General features: G+C 39.2%; 1 protein-coding gene across 8 annotated transcripts in view; it reads right to left on the minus strand.

The window, feature by feature from the left end:
* Window positions 1-1,290: 1,290 nt before the first annotated feature.
* The window catches only part of eps15l1a (epidermal growth factor receptor pathway substrate 15-like 1a), a 475,482-nt gene continuing 458,289 nt past the window's right edge, over window positions 1,291-18,483 (minus strand). For 3 of the 8 annotated variants that reach the window (XM_072244311.1, XM_072244309.1, XM_072244310.1), the window contains one exon: window positions 1,291-2,659. In XM_072244311.1, coding sequence (XP_072100412.1) covers window positions 2,513-2,659 — 147 coding nt within the window. In that variant the 3' untranslated portion in view covers window positions 1,291-2,512. The remainder of the gene's footprint in view (window positions 2,660-18,483) is intronic. The other 5 variants (XM_072244317.1, XM_072244314.1, XM_072244313.1 and 2 more) reach the window with 4 other exon arrangements.

Here is an 18,483-nt window from a genome sequence, read left to right on the forward strand (position 1 = left end):
TCTTCTGCACCATTTCCAGTCTGTTCAAATCTTTCCTATAGTATGGAAACCAGAACTGGAAACAATACACTATTTGTGGAAAAATTTATGTTGTATATCGTGGCACCATAACCTCTCTGCATATATATTTATGGTCTATGTAACTGCTTTATGAGTCCTTGCACATCTACTCTGGTTCCTTTGTTTCTCACATTCCTAAGGTCCTACCTGGCATCATGTACATCCCAGCCTTACATATTCTCCCAAAAGGCACCAGACCACATCTTTGAGAATTAAATTTCATCTGTCATTACTCTGGCCATCTTATGAAATAGTCAATATCATCCTGCGAGTGAAGACTACTCTCCTCCCTATCAATTACGCCAACAATTTTCATGTCACCTATGAACCTCCTACATTCACATCCCCATTATTAACTTGTATAACAAACATACAGTGTTCCAGCACCGGTCCTCGCAGGCGTCTAATTACATAAGCAAGCCTTGACCGACAGGTGCTACTATCTAAATCAATATCTGATTCATCCTGCCATTAGCATCATATTTTCCAGTAATCAAATCATTACTGCAAATATAACACATAATCTCAAGTAGGAGTAAATACATATTAAAACATCAAGAACAGAAGCAAAATCTGGTCATCTTTTACTCAACTTACACAGGTTTTGATTTGAATGGTCTTCTCTGGGATGTCATTAGCATGCCAAAATGGATATGGAAAGCTCAGCACAGTATTCACAAACTACAAAGATTTCTCATGAGCGAAACCTTAATCCTGCCAAGTTCCAGCCACATCTGATGAGAATGATTGGAGAGGTCCTAAATTGATGAATTGCATTGTACAAGAATTTTTGACCAATATTAAAGGCATAAACTGCAAAATTATTCCTACCAAACATTCAATCCTAGTCTCCTCAAGTAAATAGAGAATATGACCGACAAGCTTTAAAAACAACTGCAGTGTTGCTGTCTTATCCAGTGTACAGAAATGAGCCTTGGTGAGTTGAGGTTAATGTGCTAAGACCAGGTAACAATCACATAGTATGATTACTCAGTTACACAAATTATTAACAGGCACTTAGAAAGTCTGCCGCAAGCTATTAAATTAAAAGGTCACATAAGGACTAACTGAAATCAGGTAATTCAGAATCATCAGAGAATATTTACATCACAGTAGAGATCAAGTTGACTGGAATCAAGTATCGTTGTGGCTGTTTTTAAACCTTATCCATCACAATTAAAGTGAAATAATTCAACAATGTAAAGGGAAATAATTCAACCAAAATTGCAAAGGAAAACAGTTATGGAAGTGTAATGAAATGCTTACATGTATCAGAGAAGTATTTTTTTTGCCACATCGATGACGGAAGTAATACTTAAAACAGTAAGCTGGAAGAAAATGGTAATACAAGGCTAAAATATGGAGGGCAAAGGCAAATCTCTGTATTGGAAGCATTGTATTTAGAAAACGTTAAACAATAGGTAGTACCTGGCCTTAAATAGTTTCATTTCAGTTGTGCAAAGCTTAAAAACAATGTCATAACTTTTCCCATGATTATCTGCAGTTCACCACTAAGTGTTCTAGTTTCTACTATATTCAGGCTCCAACTGTTCTCTTTGCAAATGGCTCAAAATTGTGGGCATATCACATTATAATGAAGAAAATTAATCTGCACATTCATGTGACATACTAGAAGAACATATCAGAAGATGAGAAAACTTGGTTACTCTACACATATTTTCATAATGCTACAAACAGAAATTAGTGAAACTTCAGTGAGTTCACTGAATTATCCAGTGGTACAGGAATGTCTCCTCACATTTATTATATTAAAGAAATGTGCAATGAATTAAATGGGATAGGTTTTTCAATTACACGACAGTGTATCAGACAAATATAACAGACATAATGTACAAGTCTTTGCAGATTAATAAGCTGCACTGGAACAGGATAATTCCTGCTCAGAGTTTACTGCATTCATGCAGTAACACTAAGGCATGTTTGACAGAAAGGTGAGTGGGGGGTATTATAAAACATGAAATGAGACACTGTACATGTAAAGTCTGTGAAAATACCTACTAGGCATTTTGCAACATAGAGAGAATAACAAACCGGGCGGTTTATACACATATATTATATAATTTTGCTTTGGGAGAGAGTGTGGGAGGGGTTTGTTTTTTTTCTCTTCAACATTGCAAAAGAAAATTAGCATCAGCATCAAAGTCTTTCATGTGCATGAACACAACAGACAGAATTGCCAATTCACTGAGAATGGTAAGGATTCTTTCTCCTTTTTAATTACACAATACATTCTTTGTGAATCATCACCTTCTGCATCTCCAATGGAGTCCATGTAATTGATTCAGTGCCATTTGTATAAGTGGGGTTTTGGCCAGTTACTGTCCAGTACATTCAGAACACCCAGTGTCCAATCATTTCCTCTTCTCTCCTATTTCTCTGCCCTATATTCTTACAGCTCATATGTTTTTGACTGAGTGGGCCATGGCACTATTTACACATCAGACATTTCTGCTTTGCTGAGTGCTATGGCAAGCTCTAGGTCTTCTTGTTCTTGCTTGTGTAACCGTTCTAATCTCTCACGTTCTGTTCTTGCACTCTCCCTTTTTGCCCATTCCAGCTGTTCCTCTTCATTACCAAACTGGAAAGAAAAGTACAAATGGGGAAAAGATTAATATATGTTTCATTTGCTTCCATTATAACAAAACAGACACAGCACATTCGCACCATGATGAAGGGATTAGTATGTGACAATCTGTGTGACAATTTACCAACGCCACCCTTACGGTACAGCCTATGAATATGAATAAAAGTTTGGGAAACCAGTGGGATGGATTTATTGGATGATATTCTTCTGCCATATGCAATTAGTTTTGCGACCACATTTCCGTCTTGCAAACTGATCAGGGTATGAACAGTTCACGGGAATAGAACAATTCCAAAACCTGAGGGCAATCTGAAGAGAGATAGGAACAGGAGAATTGATTGCTTAACCACTGCAGCTTCCATAGGTTATGAAGTATTATTCTGTGGACCTCTGAATCTGACCCACATAAAATACAAGGCAGGTTGAACAAATGAACAAAATCCTGCTGCATGATCTTGGCAGTTATGACTTATATTGGCAATTTCCCTTCTATCATAATTTGTAAATGTGTACAACCTACTCTTAAATTAGATCTATCCAGTTCTCTTCACTACGGCAGCCGTCACAGCCATAAGTCAATACCCTAATGATTAAGGTCTGTAAATCTAGTCTCCTACCCTTTATTTAACAAAGCTTTAGGCCCAATAAAACTTTCTGAAACTCTGCATAAGATTTATTCCACCTTTCCTATTTTACTACTTTAACTGCGCTTCACAGTGTTTTAGGGCAATTCCTCTGTCATGACAGACAATGTTTTATTTTTCCTTATAACATACTTAACATTTTAGATTAGTACTTTTGGGTATTCCACAAGGCTTTTTGTAATACTTAATTCTGTGCTAATCAAAGATTTAGTAAGGACACATTAAGGACCCCCCATACTTTCCACAAGCTGAATGAATTATTTGAGGATGTAAGAGTACAAAGAACATTTACAAGGATGTTGCAGGGACTTGAGAGGACCGAAGTTATAGGGAAAGGTTGAATAGGTTAGGACATTTTTTCCTGGAGCTTAGGAGAATGAGAGGAGATTTGATAGAGGTATATAAAATTATGAAGGGTATAGCTAAGGAAATGCAAGCAGGCTTTTTCCACTAAAGTTGGGTGAGACTAGAACTAGAAGTCATAGGTTAAGGGTGAAAGGTGAAATATTTAAAGGGAACTTCTTTACTCGGAGGAAAGTATGGAACAAACTGCCAGTGGGGATGGTGGATGGTGGATGTAGATCTGATTGCAACATTTAGGAGAAGTTTGGATAAGTAGATGATGGGAGGAGTATGGAGAGTTATGGCCAGGTGCAGGTCGAGCAGAATGTTTGGCAAACTATTTCAGCTGAAGGCCGTGTTTCTGTGCTGTAGTGCTCTATGATTCTAGGTGCTGTGTGAGCAGGAAGAATTCAGATCAAGCACTACGATCAATACGCCCTTTGTTGTAATTACAGAACACCTAAGACCTACAAATATCTGCCAGTAAATGTAATTTTTTCAACAGAAAATCTGACAAGACAGTAGCAACTCATTATCTCAAGGCAAGTCTTGATATACATACAAAATAAGCATACATTTTCAATTATTACCAATAAGTTAAAAAATTGGAAGTGTAATGGTATATACATGTAGTGATAATTATGCTATAGTAGGCAGAAGCTAATATTTATGTCGCCTACCTCATCAGAAGCAATGCGTTGGAGGTAGGCTGAGTACTTAGAAAAAGGGTTCTTCTACAATTGTTTCAATATGCCTAAGTATATTGAAGTGGGTGAATCTTGCACGTGAAAATAAAACTTACCAACACAGGATCTGATACAGCGAGAAGTTCAAAGAAAGGCTAACAGATGCTTGTGCAAACCAGTATTTACATCCTGGACCTTGCTTTTGGATGTACAAAATACTTAATTTTCCACCTGCTTTTCACAAAATATTTTTTTGCATTTAAAATTTATCTAATAGTCTTTTTGGAGGATCAATGATTATTCATAGAAGTTATTCAAAGCCAGACCTAGTTTAGACATCAAAAATATTCCCAGTTTTGCAGAAATATTGAGCATATATCTGTGCTAATTCATGTGGTAAAGTCTAATTTTCTGAATCTCTTGCAGTCGAATCTTCTATAATTTGATATAGGACTATTCTATCTTAAAGGGTTTGGAGTGAAGTTAATACTACATTCTGAATCATTCTCTGTGCCTGCACCGTTCCTTTCTATACAGTTACAACACTGGTATCTCCCAACAACTTGGAAAATTGCCCAAGTATGTCTTGTTCACCGAAAGCAGGAGAAATACAATCCGACTTGTTACTATCCAGTGGACTCAATCATCACCAAAGTGATGGAAGGTGTCATCAGTAAGGTATTTGATAAGGTTCTCCATGCAAGGCTCCTTCAGAAAGTAAGAGGGCATGGCATCCAAGGAGACCTTGCTTTGTGGATCCAGAATTGGCTTGCCCACAGAAGGCAAAGGGTGGTTGTAGATGGTTTGTATTCTGCATGTAGGTCAGTGACCATGCAACTTTGGCACAGTCCGCAAGACATTACTTTCTACAAAGCAAAACCCAATAGCATGAATGGCAGCAATGCTTCACTACCAGATGAACTCAATGCCTTCTGTGCTCACTTTGAAAGTGAGAACACAACAACAGCTGTGAAGATCCCTGCTGCACCTGATGACCCTGCGATCTCCGTCTCAGGAGGCCGATGTTAGGCTGTCTTTAAAGAGAATGAACCCTCGCAGAGCGGAAGGTCCCGATGGAGTACCTGGTAAGGCTCTGAAAACCTGTGCCAACAATCTGTCAGGAGTATTCAAGGACAACTTCAACCTCTCATTGCTACAGGCAGAAGTTCCCACTTGCTTCAAAAAGGCAACAATTATACCAGTGTCTAATAAGAATAATGTGAGCTGCCTTAATGACTATAGCCCAGTAGTACTCACATTGACAGTGATGAAATGCTTTGAGAGGTTGGTCATAACTAGACTGAACTCCTGCCTCAGCAAGGACCTGGATGCATTGCAATTTGCCTATTGCCACAATAGGTCAACGGCAGATGCAATCTCAATGGCTCTCCACACAACTTTAGACCACCTAGACAACACAAACACCTACGTCAGGATGCTGTTCATCAACTATAGCTTAGCATTTAATACCATTATTCCCACAATCCTGATTGAGAGGTTGCAGAACCTGGGCCTCTGTACCTCCCTCCGCAATTGGATCTTCAACTTCCCAACCAGAAGACCACAATCTGTGTGGATTGATGATAACATATCCTCCTTGCTGATGATCAACTGTGGCGCACCTCAGTGCTGTGTGCTTAGCCCACTGCCCTACTCTCTATACACACATGACTGTGTGGCTAGGCATAGCTCAAATACAATCGATAAGTTTGCTGACGATACAACCATTGTAGGTAGTATCTCAGGTGGTGACGAGAGGGCGTACAGGAGTGAGATATGCCAACTAATGGAGTGGTGCCGCAGCAACAACCTGGCACTCAACGTCAGTAAGACGAAAGAGTTGATTGTGGACTTTAAGAAGGGTATATCGAAGGAACACATACCAATCCTCATAGGGGGATCAGAAATGTAGAGAGTGAGCAGTTTCAAGTTCCTGAGTGTCAAGATCTCTGAGGATCTAACCTGGTCCCGACATATCGATGTAGTTATAAAGAAGGCAAGACAGTAGCTATACTTCATTAGGAATCTGAAGAGATTTGGCATGTCAACAAATATACTCAAAAACTTATATAGTTGTACCATGGATAGCATACTGACAGGCTGTATGACTGTCTGGTATGGGGGTGGGGGGGAGCTGGCTATTGCACAGGACTGAAAGAAGCTGCGGAGGGTTGTAAATCTAGTCAGCTCCATCTTGGGTACTAGCCTACAAACTACCCAGGAAATCTGGAGTGGTGTCTCAGAAAGACAGTGTCCATTATTAAGGACCTTCAGGATCAAGGGCATGCCCTTTTCTCACTGTTATCATCAGGTAGGAGGTACAGAAGTCTGAAGGCACACACTCAGCTATTCAGGAACAGCTTCTTCCCCTCTGCCATCCGATTCCTAAATGGACATTGAATCCTTGGACACTACCTCACTTTTTAAAAAAATATACAATATTTCTGTTTTTGCATGTTTTAAAAAATCTATTCAATATATGTATACTATAATTGATCTACTTGTTTATTTATTATTATTATTTCTTCTGTATTATGTATTGCATTGAACTGCTGCTGCTAAGTTAACAAACTTCACGTTACGTGCCAGTGATAATAAACCTGATTCTGATTCATAACCAAGATAGAGTGAAATGCTTATGTTTGTATACCATCCAGACTGATCATTCCATACAAGTACATTGAGGTAGTATAAAACAGGGAAAAAAAACAAATGCAGAATATAGAGTTAAAGTTAGAGAAAAGCTGTAGTGCAGGTAGACGAACAAACAGCCAAGGCCATGATGCAGTGGACTGAGAGATCAAATTTATCTCTATTGTATGAGGTTATGAGTCTTATAAAAGTGGGATAGAAGCTGCTGTTGAGCTTGGTGGTATGTGCATCTTTGCCCAATGGGAGGGAAGAGAAAAGAAAATGACCACTGTGAGAGAGGTCCTTGATTATGTTGCCTACTTTTTCAAAGTAGAAGAAAGTGCAGACTGAGTCAAACGAGGGGGAAACACAATCAGAGCCAGGCAAGTAAATATTGTGGTAAAGAGCAGGCCAGAGACCAGGTATTTTGAGATGAGAAACTCATTTCACAAAATCCAAAAAAGCCATTCTTCCATGTACAAGGCATAAATCAGAAGATTATTTGCCTGAAATAAGTACAGCTTCAAAAATTCTCAATAATAATAACACTATTCAGGTCAAAGCAGCCTACATGATTCTTATCATATTTATTCAATTATTGCACACAATTGTTGCTGTATACATCATCTGACAGCATCTCCAAACTCCACAGCCTCTACTACCGAGGAGTACGTACATAAAAACATCACCTCACTTCAAGCCCCACACCATCCTAATTTGGTAACATAGGTCATCCTTCATCCTGGAACCTCTTGCTCAAGAACATGTAGGGCTACCTTCACCAAAAGAACTGCACTGGTTTAAGGTGGCAACTCACCACTTTCTCAAGGACAATTAAAGATAGGTAATGATATCTTGCCTTGTTAGCCATCAAAAATCAATTGATCAAAAAGTAGAATTGCTTATACAGTAACTGAATGCGATACAAGTCTGGCCTACAATGATGATATGTTCTATATTTAGAAGCGGCATACAATTATGAATGATACCGACCAAAGGTGTGATTACAACAGATACGCCAACACTGTGAAGATATTAAATGTTTCTCTGAAGTACTTATTGTGAACATATGTAACTGAGCATTAGTCACCTGGCGAATAACGAACAAAAAGCACTGAAGTGGTGCCCTTGATTTGGGTAAGGGACTTCGTGAGTGAGAATTTTCTACTTCTGATCATGATTCAGTATATAAGCATATTTCTTAAGATGCTAAAGAGACTAGGCTAGCAACAGCTGTGGGGCTGTTGTGTTTCCATGGTTTACAACAACAGCAGTTTAGGTTCACAAAGAATACCTTGCTGTTCTTCATTTGTTTCATTTTCTTAAGAATAGATTAGAAGTACTCACAAAAAAAAAACCCATGTTATCTGCGTTAGTCCTTAACTCTACAAGCAGAAGGGCTATTTTACAGATGACAATTATCTGAAGAAGATGATACCATAGTACAAATAAAAGAATCAAGCTAGTTCTTCTCATGTTCTAGCTAAAATTTAATGCCCAATTATCATTACTTGCTTGACTGGCCTCAGTATATCCCTACATGGAAAGGTACTTTTGAGAGATACCCTGAGACATTGAAAGGCACTGCATAAATGCTAGTTCTTATCTGAATATCTGTGGCATGGTAGCATTGTAGTTGGAGGATCACTTTACAACATCAGCAGTCACGGTTCAATTCTCTTGTGAGCTGCACAAACGATCCTCACTGATTTGACTTGACACAAGTGATGCATTTTCACTGTACGTTTCGCTGTTTCCATGTACATGTGACAACCAAGCTTATCCTATATCAAGCTGCTCCAAAAAATACTCTTAATACACACCACAGCCCCAACTGCTAGCACAGTATTAAAGTTCAAAGTAAATTTGTTCTCAAAGCACATACATGTCACCATATACTACCCTGCAATTCATGTTCTTGCAGGCATTCACAGTAAATACAAAGAAACATAATAGAATCAATGGAAGTCTACACACAACAAAAGCAACCAACCAGTGTGCAAAAGACAACAAACTGTGCAAATGAGAACAAAAACAAACATAATAATAAAGATATAAGCAATAAATATCGAGAACATGAATTGTAGAGTCCTTGAAAGTGAGTCCATTGGTTGTGAAACCAGTTCAGTGTTTGGGTGAGTGAAGATAAGTGAAGTTATCCCCTCTGGTTCAAGAGTCTGATGGTTGAGGGGAAATAACTATTTGTGAATCTAATGGTGTGGGACCTGAAGCTCCTGTACCTCCTTCCTGATAGCAGCAGTGAAAAGGGAAGAGAAGGGTCCTTGATGATGGATGCTGCTTTCCTGTGACAGTACTCCTTGTAGATGTGCTCAATGATAGGAAGGGCTTTACTGTGATGGACTGAGCTGTATCCACTCTTTTTGTAGGCTTTTCTGTTCAAGGACATTGGTGCTTCCATACTAGGCCATGATGCAACCAGGCAGCAGACTGCACCTCTATAGAGGCTCGTCAAATTTTTAGATGACATGTCGAATCTTCGCAAACTTATAAAAAAGTAGAGGCACTACTGTTTCCTTTCACTTATGTGCTGGACCCAGGACAGATCCTCTGACATGATAATGCTGAGTAATTTAAAGTTGCTGACCTCTCCACCTCTGACCCCCGATGAGGACTGACTCATGGACGTCCATTTTCTCTTCTTGAAGTCAACAACCAGCCCCTTGCTTTTGCTGACAGAGTGAGAGGTTGTTCCCATTCCCATTCTGATATGTATTCCACATCCCATTCCCATTCTGATATGTCTATCCACTGCCTCCTCTACTGTAAAGATGAAACCACACTCGGGTTGGAGGAACAACACCTTATATTCTGTCTGGGTAGCCTCCAACCTGATAGCATGAACATTGACTTCTCTAACTTCCACTAATGCCCCACCTCCCTCCCGTACCCCATCTGTTATTTATTGATATACACACATTCTTTTTCCCTCTCTCCTTCTTCTCCCTCTGTCCCTCTCACTATACCCTTTGCCCATCCTCTGGGCTCCCTCCCCCGCCTTTTCTTTCTCCCTGGGCCTCCTGTCCCATGATCTTCTCATATCCCTTTTGCCAATCACCTGTCCAGCTCTTGGCTCTATCCCTCCCCCTCCTGTCTTCTCCTATCATTTTGGATCTCCCCCTCTCCCTCCCACTTTCAAATCTCTTACTAGCTCTTCTCTCAGTTAGTCCTGACAAAGGGTCTCGGCCCAAAATGTCGACTGTACCCCGTTCCTAGAGATGCTGCCTGGCCTGCTGCGTTCACCAGCAATTTTTATGTGTGCTGCTTGAAATTCCAGCATCTGCAGATTTCCTCATGTTTGAGAGGTTGTTGTGGCTCATTTAGCCATATTTTCAACCGTCCTCCTATATGTTGGTTCATCACCACCTTTTGACTTGGCCAGCAACAGTAGTGTCGTCGGCAAACTTAAATATTGCATTGTAGTCGTTAAGTATAAAAGCAAATAGAGCAAGGGGCTAAGCGCACGACCTTGGTGGTGTACCTGTGCTGATGGTGATTGTGGCGGAGATGATGTTGCCAATCTGAACTGACTGGGGTCTGCATGTGAAGAAATCAAGGACAAAGAGGAATTGAAGCCTAGTCTTGGACATTATTAATTAGCTTTGAGGGGATGATAGTGTTGAATGCAGAGATGTAGTCAATGAAGAGCAACCTGATATATGCATCTTCACTGTCCAAATGTTCCCAGAGTTGACAGAAGAGCCAATGAAATGGCATCTGTTATTGACCTGTTGTGACAGTTGGCAAATTGGAGTGATCCAAAGTAGGAATGCATATGTTTCATAACCAACCTTTCAAAGCACTTCATCAGTGAGGATGTAAGTACTACTGGAAGATAGATGCTGAGGCAGGTTAACATGTTCCTCTTGGGCACCAGTATAATTCCACGGATTGTTGAAGCAAGAGGTAAAAGATATCAACCAACACTCCAGCCAGTTGATTAACACAGGTCTTTATGAACTCCCACAGCCCCCAATGACCCTGCGATTTCAGTCTCTGATGCCACCAGAGCATCTTACAAGAGGGTGAATGGAAAGCATCTGGCCCAGAGATTTTGATTTTAATTCCCTCTAATTTTCAGCAAAAAGACACCTAGTCCTCTTTCCCTACCATTTCAAAATCACTGTAAACATGGAAACCCTATGAGGGAGGTCATGCACTACTAATATTTTTCAAAACCTGTCTGTATATTTAAGACTCAGATGTGAAGGGAGTAGAAAAGGTTGGCTTGAATTTGAAGCAAGAACATATATAAAACTGGACAGATGCTTAAAGAGTTCATTTCATGCTGCAGGGAAACCTGATTGCTATCCCTCCTGTCAGCCAAGATCCAGACTTGACTGTACTATCTGGATCCCAACAAAATAATTTATTTAAAAATCATACAGAACCAATTTGTTAGAGAAAATGAATGCATTTCAACCTGGATTGTGAGCGGCAACTATATGTGTACCATTAGGGTAAATATTATTGTTGCGGACTGGAGAATGTTCAAAATATTTATTCCTGTGAAAATTTGCTCAGACGGGTGTTAGATAGGTGGAGGTGCAAGCAGTGCTGAGGAAAGACTTGGACAGATTAGGAGAATGGGCGAAGAAGAGGCAAATGGAAGACAGTTCAGGAAGTATATGGTTATGCATGTTGGTAGAAGGAATAGAAGTACATTTTCTAGACAGGAGAATATTTAGAACTCGGAGGTGCAAAGGGACTTGGGAGTCCGCGTGCAGGATTCCCTAAAGGTTAATTTGTAGGTTGAGTCGATGGTGAGGAAGGCAAGTGCAACGTTAGCATCGAGAGGACTAGGATATAAAAGCAAGGATGTAATACTGAGGCTTTATAAGGCACTGGTGAGGCTTTACTTGGAATATTGAGAGTAGTTTTGGGCCCCTTATTTAAGAAAGGATGTGTTAACATTGGAGAGGGTTCAGAAGAGGTTTGCGGGAATGATTCTGGAAATGACAGGCTTATCATGTGAGGACCAATTGATGGCTTTGGTCTTTACCTGCTGGAATTTAAAAAAAGAGGGGGGAATCTCATTGAAACCCATTGGAAGTTGAAAGGCCTAAATAGAGTGGATGTGGAGAGAACGTTTCCTATGGTGTGGGACTCTAGGACAAGAAGGCACAGCCTTAGAATAGAGGGATGTCCATTTAAAACGTTCTCTCCACATCCACTCTATTTAGCCAGAGGGGGGAATCTGTGAAATTCATTGCCATAGGCAGCTGTAGAGGCCAGATCATTGGGTGTATTTAAGGTGGAGGTATATAGGTTCTTGGTTAGTCAGGGCATGAAAAGGCAGGAGAAGGCAGGAGAATAGGGCTGAGAAGGAAATGAATCAGCCATGATAAAATGGCAGAGCAGACCCGTTGGGCTGAATGGTTTAATTCAGCTCCTATGTCTTACGGATTTAATTCACAGCCAGAATAGACTCAGAATGCAGAATAAACCACTACTGTTCCTGTTTTGCATTGTGACATGTGACTCAGAAAATGGAATTTTCATTGCTATAAACCATGCCCAGGAATAAACTGAAAATTCTGTACAAGTTAAGAAATTTGCAGAAACTGTCAAGGATGTTGCACTGCAATTAGTTATAAGACTTTGTTTAAAAATTCTAAAAAAAATCAGTAATCCATTTGCTGTTGTTGCAAATGAAAGTGCTTAGACATCTAAAATTTGTGACAAGTAATGACCATCTATTATGCTTAACATGCTTCATCTTCTAAATATAAGCTTTGTACCTGGATGCCAAATTTCTGCTGCTCCCCATGGATCTCAAGAGCTTTTGCTCTTGCAAGATCATGGCTGAATCTCTGTTTAAGCTCGCCACATCATTCAAGTTTGACATCAGAGAACTTTACATTAAATAGAATCTAAGGAGAGGATTGGATTTCAAGTTGATAGGTTTCAATATGAATTTTAAAAAGGAATGTATATAATTAATCTTGTAGCTCAAATGCTTCATTCCAGTTTTGCAACTGAGTTAAACTGTGGCTTACTTTTCAATAAACAGAAATGACTGGAAAAGTTATGATCTTCAAGCTCTAGGCAGAAATGATTAATACAAAAACAACAGCTAAATAAATACATAATTGTTAACAAAATTCTCATGGAGTTAACAGGTGAGATGCAAGATTGACGATTCTCTTGGTTGTGGTATCTGCATCTGGGATTAAGCTCCAAAATAATAGGATGGCTGCTTAGCTCTGAGAGCAGTAACGTTTTGGAAACCTCTAGCCAAAAGGGCTGTGGAGTATTTTTTTTTAAAGATTTTTAGATTATGAGGACACACAGTCCTCTTTTATTGTCATTTAGTAATGCATGCATTAAGAAATGATACAATATTCCTCCGGTGTGATATCACAGAAACACAGGACAGACCAAGACTAAAAAACTAACAAAAACCACATAATTATAACATATAGTTACAACAGTGCAACAATACCATAACTTGATGAAGAACAGGCCATGGGCACAGTAAAAAAGTTCAAGGTCTCTCGAAGGTCCCACATCTCACGCAGACGGGAGAAGGAAGAAAACTCTCCCTGCCATGCCCAACCACAGTCTGACTCTGAGTCGTCCGAAAACTTCAAGCCTCCAACCAGCCCTCCGACACCGAGTACTAAGCACCATCTCTGCCGAACGCTTCGACCCCAGCCTCGGTCGCCGGCAGCAAGCAAAGCCAGGGATTTTGGGGCCTTCCCTCCAGAGGTTCTCGATCACACAGTAGCAGTGGCAGCGAACCGGGCATTTCAGAAGTTTTCTCCAGATGTTCCTCTGTGCTTCTCACATCTGTCTCCATCAAATCAGAATTGTGCATGGCATCCTACTTACAAATACAATATCATTTCATCGTGCTGCCATCCTCTCCTCCCAACAAAGAGATCAATATAGTTTTAGATTAAGGGATAGAGTGGAGGAAAGTGATGATGCATTGTACAATATTAATGATCTTTCTGAGTGCTGGAGAAGGCACAATAAGCAAAGTGATTTACTTCCTTCTATTTCTTATGTACTTAATAAACCCCTTAGTCCTGGTACAATCAAGAAGAAACACAACAAAATCATTACGGTCCAATGGAAGACCGGTTCCTTTTTCATACATCCTTTTCAAAGTGTCCAAATTGCTTTACTTCACCAAGGGTGAGGGTAATATCAGGGTAGTGTTCTAGATCCAGCCATCTTCAGCTGCTTTATTTTAAGTATGAGCATAGTCCTTAGTAACATACCAAGTTCAGCGCTTTAGAGTCAGTCTAAGTCACGGGTTTTATGAGAATATTATATATTTTATGTTACAGCTCTTATTTCTGGTGTGATCTTTCTGTGAAGTAAGTTTGAGTATTTCTCATTCATTACCAAACAAGCACTTAATAATAATGAAGCCCTTTCTGCTGAACTGCAAAATACAAAACATACCAAACTATTAATTAGCTTTGAGAAATTTTTAGTTTTGACTAGAGCCTTCCTGACAATGTAGAGGCAATGATTTCTGCATTAGTTGAAACCAACTTAATGTTAAATCAGTAATCAGACTTAAGGTAAATTTTTTCTAAACTTTTTTAGAATTCTACTTCTTTAGATTTCCATTCTTGTAGAATCACCCATCCTCTGTGCCATAAGCAGTTAAATCGGGTCAAGTGAAATCAGTTCAAAGTTTGAAACAAAATGTTTCAGGAAGATGGAGACACAAGAGACTGCAAATGCTGGAACCAAAGCAGCACACAGAACACTGGAGGAACTCAGAGGATCAGGCAGCATAGCAAGATGGGTCTGAATTCACTCATACTCACAAACATGTATTCGTAAAAGCTGTATTTGTTCTAACAAATGCTGCTGCTCAAGGGAAAAATATACATGTGAAGAAATATTTCAAGAGCATAAAACTGTTTTCCTTAATGTGAAATATAGAACATAGAATAGAATAGTACAGCACAGTACAAGCCCTTTGGCTCACAATGTTGTGCCAACCCTTAAACCCTGCCTCCCATATAACCCCCTACCTTAAATTCCTCCATATACCTGTCTAGGATAGAAAATATTGTCAAGGTTTGTACCTACAAAGACATATTTAAGACATAAATAGGACAAATACAACAAAAATAGATATCAGGTGGTGGAGGTTGCAAGAATATACAAAATAACTTCTGAAGGAGTAGGAAGAAACAAAAAGAAACTAACTAAAACAAAATTGAACTAGAGTCCATACTGTATTAGTTGATCAGCAAAGTTAATTTAAGACACATGGTAATCCATTTAATTTAACATGCTTTTCAGTATTGACAGAGGAAATCAGACCAACTACATTCCCAAATGATGCACATTATTTTACACTTTCCTCCAAATTTTCTTGCTTTGTTGAATCAAGTAAGTCCTAGCACATTAAGTTTTCCATACACCTAACCCAAATTCCCCTTCTTCATGTTTGAACTTTCAGACGTGAGCCCCCACGAACGACATTGGAACCAAGAACATTTGTGTCCTCATCCACATCAACTCATAATATTACTTCAGTGAAGAAAATCATAAAGAGATAAAATCTGACATCTCTCTGTGATCGGCTTTTCAGCAAAACTAAGAGAAGGGAATCTAAGACATATGATATCTCCATCCAACTACATACGATGGCATCAAAATTCTTTCATCTGTGCACCAACATAATGGCTACCAGTGACGGCGTTAAATGTACACATTTACAAATGGTGCCAAATATGCATGGTCAGTGGCTCCTTAACATCCGAAAAGTCTACATAAAGTGCACAGACTGGTAAGATGTGAAGTACAAAAGGCTCAAAAGATGTGTTCAGTTTATTCAAGAGGCCCTCTCAGAAAACCTTTGGAACATTACATGCTTTTGCAGCATGGAGAGTGGCCAGCCTTACGACATAAACCCTTAAAGGGATGAAAACTGTAAAATATCAATTATACAAATATTAGACCATAAGACATAGGAGCAGAATTAGGCCATTTAGCCCATCGAGTCTGCTCTGCTATTTCATCATGGCTGATCCATTTTCCTCTCACCCCCAATCTCCTGCCTTTTCCACCATTGACTGCTTCACTTTTCTAAAACTAAGTAAAATACAACCTGGTATCTGACAATTTAGAACTCCTCACAGTTCACCATCTGGCACACTAAGAGATATTTGCTATGCTCTTCTCTAGTTCACTGTAGCCTTGTTCCTGTGCTCTGTGTAAAATCATTGAGCCTCATTTTGCTTACTCTTTAAACTTAGCTGGATCACTGGAAAATTTATTTTAGCACTGTGTAACACAAATTAGTGAATTAAATCTGCTAATCTGGTTCCCTTAAAGTCCAAACATGCCAGATTATCAGATTTTATTGTATTTACCAAATTTACTGTTTCACATTTTCCAGGATCAATGTAGTGGTTTAATTGCCACTTACCTTAAACTCAGGGATCTACTCAGGTATCCATCACTAGATCCAGTAATGTTGGATCATCTTAAATCTCCACAGAAATATTATGAATTCCTTCTACATTGTACGATTCATGATTGGAACACCTTGGAGCATAGTCTTCCCTGCTACTCTCCTTGTATCATACGGAAGCAAGTCTACAGTGTTCCTCATCAATCTCCATGAGATAATTCTTTAAACCGTACAGCTCCATTATTTCTACATTAAACCATCTTCTGTCTCCAAACCACCACAAGGGTCCCGGGCCAAAACGGCAACTGTACCTCTTCCTATAGATGCTGCATTCACCAGCATTTTTTGTGTGTGTTGCTTGAAGCAACAATCAATCATGTCCTGAGTCTTCATGAAATGTGTCATCCTTTGAAGAAGTGCTTCTTATGGCTATGTTCAATCACTCTCCCATGAGCTTATCTTCAAAACCTTTGCATGCAAACTGATTGTTCTGATTCCCTATTTTGGCTGGTAAGAAGTAAACTGTTACTTCTTTCCAAATTATTCTTCAGAAATTGTTCAACCTGAGATGATGTATGCTCTGCATCAAATGAGACAAAGATATTCCTCTATTCCATGTGCTATGTGGTGCACAGCCATTAGTCTATTCAGTTTTACTTCAATTATCTCAATTCCTTTCATTACTATCAAAAGATTGTCCACACCTTTTCCATATAATTTTTATGGCCACATAGGAATAATCTTAGTCACACCCTGACCTAGACTGATATCTACAGAGTTGTGTTCTACACTCCTGACATATCAAATGGCCAGATCTTCTATATCATCCACAAGTTTCTCCAATAGACAAATACTGACTACATTATGAGTTCTTCCAGTCTTGCTTTCTATTTCCTATGATATCACCAGCCTGCATCTTCATTTTATACACCCTTGTTTTGGTGGTTAATTCTCAGTTTCTGAGCTGAATTCACTTCATATCTTTCTTCACACCTGTTCATGTACTTGCACCAAATATGTCACATTCTGTATCCCTGCAGCAACAAAAATAGTATCTACTGGCCCATAGGGTCAGAATTTGGTTTTCTATGTGTTTTGCTTGATTGCTCCATACTCCATGTTAGAGGGAAAATTAGATGGCTCATCTCTTCATTCTTGATGCCAGTATGATTGCAATAGGTTTTCATCTTAACAGGTACAGTGGTCTCTTCTGCAGAGTCAAGTGAAACCTTTTAACTCCAACTATAATCGCCACACCTTTCTCTCTCCCACTCTCTGTGAGTGCAGGTTTTTTTTCACTTTTGTTAATATATATGATGCATAGGCAATTGGCTACTCATGCCTGTGGTATGGCTATTCACTGCCTCAAGTCCATAGTTAGAAGCATTATGAGAAATTTTTACAACTTGGTTGGTATGATAAGCACCAAACATGACAGCACTTTGTTGATCTTTTTTCCCTCTTTCTTTAATAGTTGGACTGAATAAGCTTAGCAGCTCATCCACAAATTTATCATACAGCATGCAATCCAAGAATACACCAAAGATGTAATGATTCCAACAGATTTTGTTTAGAATAAATATGTTAATCATTTTTCCTGATATCTGAATGTGTGCTCCAAAGAAACAAGTCTCTACAGTCTCTGACAGTGCTTTCTTCTAATTGCTTATGGTCTCATTTTCATCCTCATCTTCTGTTTCAATGTTACTTGCCTTTAAAAAAATCTCTGTATTTGTCAGAATTACCAAGGTTTCAAATGTAATCAGTCTGAGACGGGAACATTTCATACTGCTTTCCACTTACAGATGCTAAGCATATCTTCTTATTAGCATCAAATTCAGCAGGAATTGCCTTTCTCTTTGGACACTAACTATACCTCTGGCCAGCATCGATCCACTGTCAACTGCTTGGATTCACCCCACCAACACACACACATGCAACCACTTTTGACAGCGTGAGCCTTTGTCATATCATTCCCATTAGGAGTGTAAAATACATAAATTCTGTAGGTGTGTAACTTCTGATGAAGTTCATTGTAGACACAAGAAACTCAAACAAGGGACTTGTGTTTTATTCAATAGCTCTTCACAGAATGTCTCTCAGAAT

This window comes from Mobula birostris, chromosome 26 (assembly GCF_030028105.1).
Source record: "Mobula birostris isolate sMobBir1 chromosome 26, sMobBir1.hap1, whole genome shotgun sequence".
NCBI lineage: Eukaryota > Metazoa > Chordata > Chondrichthyes > Myliobatiformes > Myliobatidae > Mobula > Mobula birostris.